General features: G+C 57.2%; 1 protein-coding gene across 3 annotated transcripts in view; it reads right to left on the reverse strand.

Annotated features, from left to right (window-relative positions):
* Positions 1 to 3,480, reverse strand: part of FOSB (FBJ murine osteosarcoma viral oncogene homolog B) — a 5,125-nt gene extending 1,645 nt beyond the window's left edge. Inside the window, exons 1-4 of one of the 3 annotated variants that reach the window (XM_015561210.1) lie at positions 2,766 to 2,848; positions 2,549 to 2,699; positions 528 to 848; positions 172 to 279 (exon numbers count right to left, since the gene is read on the reverse strand). In XM_015561210.1, the coding sequence (XP_015416696.1) occupies positions 172 to 279; positions 528 to 827 (408 nt within the window). In that variant the 5' untranslated portion in view covers positions 828 to 848; positions 2,549 to 2,699; positions 2,766 to 2,848. The other 2 variants (XM_006759528.2, XM_006759529.2) reach the window with 2 other exon arrangements.
* Positions 3,481 to 6,778: the final 3,298 nt, after the last annotated feature.

Below are 6,778 nucleotides of genomic sequence, written 5' to 3' on the forward strand. Positions count from 1 at the left end.
TCTGGGTGTGCACAGGGGGCCCCTATCTGGCCTCCCCTGGACCTAGTTTCATATGTGGAAGCTCTGGTTCTCAGCCCAGGATGAGGGCACAGGTGGGGGTGAGAGAGGGTGGGGAAAGAGCCCCCCTTCAGCGTACCCTCACCCCCCCCCCCAATCAGGGGCCATCCTCACCGCCTGGAGTCGGTCGGTCAGCTCCCTCCGACGGTTCCTGCATTTAGCTGCTGCCAGTTTGTTCCTTTCCCGGCGCACCCTTCGCTTCTCCTCCTCCTCCGGGGTAAGCTGAGTAGGGGAGATAAAGGTCATGAGGTTTGGGAACATGGTGCACCTCGTCCGCCCACCCTGCACCTCCTCTTCTTCCAGAACCCCCAGGAGCCAGCAAAGCACCAGCCAGTCCTCGCCAGCTGTGGCAAGGACTCTGGGGTTCCTGCGGCACTGAGGCCTCGGTGGCCCCTCACCCCAATATGAGACAAAGTTCCTGCCTCTCTTGTCTCCTCTCCCCAGATGAAGTTCTGATGCCTCTTACTCACCGTCTCCTCTCGGGGTCTCCTAGGCCGGGCTCGGGATGGGCGGGCAGGCCCAGGTCCACTGGTGGTCCCGCTGGTGGAAGGCCCACCGCTGCCACTGGCTCCGCCACTGCTGTAGCCACTTATGCCTGGCGTGGAGTAACTGGTTCCAGGCATGTCATAGGGGTCGACGGCGGGGGGCTGGGAGCCCAGGGGCTGTCCCTGGGACTGAGCCATGGAAGAGATGAGGGTGGGTTGCACGAGCCACTGGAGGTCCTGGCTGGTTGTGATCGCGGTGACCGTGGGCACGAAGGAACTGGGCATTTCCCCAAGACCGGCGCACTCCTACGGGGTGACACATACACACACAGGCGTAGACACACAAACAGAGACACCGACACACACAGACCCAGCACACATATACACACCGACCCCGTGAGTGAGCACAGGGTGAGCGGGTGTGGATGTGTGTGTCACAGGCAAAAAGCCACAACACCCACCCTTCCACTACACCGTGACGCAGTGGTTAATGAGAGGATCTCTGCTCAACTGGCTTCTACCTCCTCCTTCTTCCTCGGGGAAAGGTTGCACGGTTCCAGCGGGTGGTGAATCACACCCCGAGTTGGTGACTCTTAGGTGTGGGGGGGTGGGGAGAAGGCTGGACACAGCCGGGTGACAGAAGCCCCGGAGAGAGTCACAGCCACACACACAGCCACTACACCCCACCCCCACCCCAGAGGCAAGGGGAGGGAGAGGGAGAGGCCTTAGGCCAAGCCTTCCTCTACACTCGTGCACATACACACACCCCTCTGGATGCGAGCACGAGCTGTTGGGGGGTCCGTGAGAGCCCCCCTTGCGCAGGGGAGGGGGTCCCAGCTAAAAGGGTGTTGGGAGATGGGCCTAGGAGTTCAGAACAACGTTTCAAGTAATGGTCTCTCCCCAGAGTGGGGCTGACAGTGACAGGTTACGATGGACGCCCAGGTAGGGAAAAATGACAACCCGGGCTCCCTCGGACTGTCGCGAAGAGGGAAGGGCATGGGTCCCGAGCCCCCAAACCCCAGCAGCGCTCATCTCCCCAATCCCCAAACGGTAGCCTGGAACTGCTTGCAACGCTAACTACTCTCCCAGGGGGCGTGGTGAGGGACGGGCTGGCCCGCTGTCCAATCAGCGCCCTGGAAACCCAGAGGGGGCGGGGCTCCTGGAGACCACCTGGCTGCTGCTCCCAGAGTTAACGGTTCTAGTCCTGTCTTTGGACACCTCGGAGGGACCGGGAGTCCGGACCAGAGGGAGTTAGAGTGTGCCTGTGCCTGGAGAAGGTATGCCGGCCACCATATCTCCCGAAGAAACCCCTGCCTACCAATAGACATTCCCTGCCCCTGAGAGCGGAGGGACCGGATCCCCGGCCGGTCCTCGCAGACCCATCGTGCCGCAGAGGGTTGCTCCTGTCGCGACACGATCCCCTCGCTCCGCTGCTAGAGGCTCGTCAAAGAGACCGGAGCGCCGAGCAACCCAGGGTTCCAAGGACGGAGTGGGAAGGAAACGGCACCATACAAATAGGAAGGGAAAGTTGATTGGCTAACGCTCGCGGCGCGGCGACCAATCGGAACGCCGAGCTGCTCCCTCCCTAGCAACGTGGCCCTGCCGTTCCAAAATAGAACGCTCCCGGGACGTCAGGGGCGGGGCGGACGGAGGGGGCGCCGCGCGCCGTGCGTGCCTCGCGTCAGACGGAGGGTTCCAGCACGTCAGCCGTTACGCACGGGTCCCCCGTTACGTCTCTACGCAGGAGGCGGAGGCAGTGCAGCCGCGATTTCGGCCCACCTTCCCGCTGCATCGGGAGCTACAGCGCCCGAGTGGGCGCTCCAATGGAGGAGGTAAAGGGAGGGGGCCGCTGGACGCGTCCCCGGGATTTCCCCCACCTGCCTAACCGCGCTAGAGGGGGGACGTGGGTCGGGGACAGTCCCGGAGCCCCCTAAAAGTCCTCAGTCCTGCTGCCGCAGACCGCGCGTTTCACTAAACGGCACATTCTTCCCACCCTCAAAGCTTACCCCTCTGCGTTCCCTCCCTCCGCTTCGCTTACACGACCAACAAGTCCCGACTCTGCAGTTTGCAAAGTGCGCTGTGAGCCTATGCCCTAGCAGATCCCGGGTTTTGACGCGTCTTTATTTGGGGTGGGGAGATTGCTCGTTCCACCCTTGCCTAAAAAATGAATATAAAAATAAAATGAAACCTCACAAAGCAGTATCCCAACTCATTAGAACTTACCTGAGAGGCGGTGGCGGTGGGTGGGCTGCCAAAGGAGTCCACCGAAGACAGATACTGAGACTCGGCAGAGGGTGAGGAGCTGCACCTGGAGCCGGAGTCGTAGTCTCCGGGGAAAGCCTGAAACATTTCCCTGGGCACAGGGGGGGCCCTGTGACCACGCTGAGGTCGCCGGGAAGCCAAGGCTATGGCCGGGTGGGGGACGAAGGTGCGAGTCCGGGGTGAGCCGAGCGCGTCCCCAAAGTGCGCTGTCCGGGGAACCTCGGGGTGGGGGGCAGCGTCCCGTTCCAACAACGGCAAAGTTTCGGTGCAATTCCTCTGCGGTGCTCAGGCCCCCACAAGATGCCGCTGTGCCGCCTGAAAGTCCAGGCTCCGTAGGACCCAGTGGCGTGGGGGCGTGGGGTCGGGGGGATCGCTCCCCCAGAGGCGGAAAGCGCTGTTCGGCTGTACAGAATCTGCTTCAGGTGCTGTCTCCTCCACGCGTCCGGCGGGTCCCCCAAGGGAAAGGGAGTAATAAAGAGGACGAAAAAAAGTAAGTGGGTCCTCCAAAGTAAAATGTAGAATGATCCAGAAGAATCCTTCCAAAAACTTTCCGGAAGAAAAAATAATAAACAGAATTCCGCAGCCCCAACAACCACAACAATCAAGTCCCCAAGTCCCAGCTCCGCGTGTCCCAGTGGTGGCCGTAGCTCTCAGTCTTATGAATGAACCCCAAAGCCGCCAGCCTGTATTTATATGCCTGGACCCGCCTCCCTGCTTACGTCATCCGCCCCTCTTTCTGAAAACTTCCCCAGATTTCTGGCCCCGCTGTACTGAACCCCGCGCCGCCCGGCGGGAGTGTGCCCTGTCTTCCATCTGGTCACCTGCAACACCTTTGCGGCCCCGGGGGGTCTCGGGGGCTGCGCTCCAGAGCATTCGGCAGGAGGGGATCCCGGCCCCGCCTCCCCGAGTTCCTGTGACGCAATTAACCATATAAGGAGCTCGGCCGGCTAGGCAGAGTGTTTGTTTGGTAACCTAGCAATTACGTCAGAGGGAATCCCTCGCTCGCTGGCAGCGCACTCCCGGCGCGCTTGCGGAACCCATTCGCGCCTGCGCAGGGCCGCGTCGCCCCGGGGGCTGGTATTAATAGGCTCTTAGACTATTTGGGGAAGGTCCCGGGGAAGACCCTGGCGGGGGAGACCCCTCCTCTCTGGCAGCGCCTCCCAATTTTCCCCGCGGTGCAGCGCCCCCACTCCAGAGGAAGGTCAGATCTCCAAAAGTAGACCCCGGCTAGGGTGCTGGAGTCCCGAGCCGGGTAGGAGGGGCTGGGGTTCTCCAGGTGAAAGTGGAGGTGGGGTGGAGTCCCGAAGTTCTGCGCAGCTTCTGCCCTGCCCTGTGAGCTCGGGAATGTTTTCCCTCTTTGAGCTTCAGCTTTAGTTTTTTCAGCCTGGACTCAGGATGTGGGTCTTGGACACCACTGGCCCCCCAGGTCCACAGTTTGGGAGGTATGCAGGTTCGGAGGGGATGGGTAATGAAACAAGGTGACACGTCTCTGCTGATGGTGTTGGTAACCTCTAAGTCTCCGTTTATTATCCATAGACAGTAAGAATGTGTGTGTGGGAATAATAATAATAATAATAATGATTCATGTTATGTATTCAACAATAACCAAGTGCCAGCTTCTATATTAAGACTTTCAATAAAAGATTTGTAATCCTTGCCCTGGCTGGTTTGGCTCAGTGGATAGAGCATCGGCCTGCGGACTGAGGGGTCCCAGGTTCGATTCCAGTCAAAGGCTTGTACCTTTGTTGCGGGCACATCCCCAATGGGAGGTGTGCAGGAGGCAGCTGATCCATGTTTCTCTCTCATCGATGTTTCTAACTCTCTATCCCTCTCCCTTCCTCTCTGTAAAAAAGCAATAAAATATTTAAAAAGAAAAAAAAAGATTTGTAATCCTTAAAACAACTCTTGAGGGTTTAGGGAGGAAAATCTTCATTTGGTAAAAGAGGAAAATGATACTTGGTGGGGTTAGATAACTTTCCCAAGGTTCCACTGAAAGAGTCAAACTCAACTGTCAAATGCCAGCGTTCCTGCCCTCTTCCTGGTTTCTGAGAGCTGCTTGGTTCAGTGAAATTCCCTGAAAAGCCCTAGGTGTTGGGATTGTTTAAGTGACAACTGCGGTAGCAGCAGCTTCCAGCCCTGTCTGCTCACAGTGTCCACTGTGGTAACCCGGGCTCAGAGGGGTCAAGTGCTCACCTGAGGCCACCCAGTTGGGAACTGGGGTTCGATAGTCTAATCTGGATATTTTGGAAGCCACAGGCCCAACTCATAAGCACCCACTGGAAAGGGTCCCACCAGCGACCTCACAATTCTGAGATCCTAGCACTTCCCTCCAGGTGCCAAGCCCGGGCCTGGCCCAGCCCTGGGCCCAGAGGGGGAATCTCTTTAAAATTGTTGAACCCCACAGGTCCAGAGAAGGCGAGGGTTTGGCTCTGGGCCACACAGCGCATCTCAGGCAGAGCAGGAGTGGGTGGTCCCGGATTCCCAGGAGAGTTTTGATTCTCTGCTCAGCGGTGGGGATGGGGAGGGAGATGTGGAAGGCTGGACGGACACTGGGGGCAATACGGGGAGGTGGATGCTGCTAGACAAAAGCCCAGCCTCAAGACTGACCTCTGCCTTGTCCCCCCACGCCTCCTCTGTCGGCTGCCAGTCTGGAAGTGGGGACAGGGACTAGGAAATGACACACCAACCACCAGCAGGCCGTGACTCGGCCCCAGCATCAGACAGGCAGTGACCCTCAATCCCCTGTCCCCTCAAGGCCCCTCATCTCCTCTCCCCCGGAATAAAGGAGACACACAAATACCTAGCCTGGCTGCCCAAAGACGGTCGCCCAACATGGGTGGCCCACACAGCCACACAGCCCCTGGTATCTACTCCCAGGGTCACACTGGGGCATTCAGGCATTCTCCCACAATCAGCAACACACACAGCCACACGGAAAAACAGCTTTATTACACACGCCTGTACATAGAAACACACACCATCACATGGTTACCAACACACGTGACACACACATGACAGGTACACCTTCCCTACAGGTGCTCATGGATGTTCTTCACGCAACAATAACAAGGGCTAATTCTTATTTCATTCTCACCACACTCCTATGAGGTAGGAATGATCATTTTAAAAAATATATATATGTTTTTGATCTTTTACAGAGAGAAGAAGGGAGAGGGATAGAGAGTTAGAAACATCGATGAGAGAGAAACATCGATCAGCTGCCTCCTGCACCCCCCCTACTGGGGATGTCCCCGCAACCAAGGTACATGCCCTTGAGCAGAATCGAACCTGGGACCTTTCAGTCCGCAGGCTGACGCTCTATCCACTGAGCCAAACCAGTTAGGGAGGAATGATCATTTTAACAGGCAAAGGAATGGGAGGCCCGGAGAGCTGAAGTCACTTGCCTAGAGTCACACGGCGAATGAGTGGCAGCGCTGGGGTAAAAATGAAGCATGTGAGCTGCAGAGGCTGTGATTTTAATGATCGTTGAGTGAGTTATGTGTGTCAATATAGGTGCACCCAGATGGTCACACGAATGTGGACACTGCGATGATCATTTTAACAAGCAAAGGAATGGGAGGCCCGGAGAGCTGAAGTCACTTGCCTAGAGTCACACGGCGAATGAGTGGCAGCGCTGGGGTAAAAATGAAGCATGTGAGCTGCAGAGGCTGTGATTTTAATGATCGTTGAGTGAGTTATGTGTGTCAATATAGGTGCACCCAGATGGTCACACGAATGTGGACACTGCGTGTTTGCCCCCCAAGAGTCAGACCCAGAATCTAGGCAGCCTGAGCTTACGTTCTGGCCCTACCAGTTAGTGGCCGGAGGAACTTGAGCTAGTGATGTCTGGAAGTGTTTCCTCACCTGGCAATGAGAACAAATAGTGCCCAGATCTTGGGGCTGGTGGGAAGATTACGTAAATATCAATAAAGCTCGCAGAACACACCTGGCACATTATAGGCATTTGTTTTCTT

Source organism: Myotis davidii, unplaced genomic scaffold, assembly GCF_000327345.1.
Source record: "Myotis davidii unplaced genomic scaffold, ASM32734v1 scaffold796, whole genome shotgun sequence".
Lineage (NCBI taxonomy): Eukaryota > Metazoa > Chordata > Mammalia > Chiroptera > Vespertilionidae > Myotis > Myotis davidii.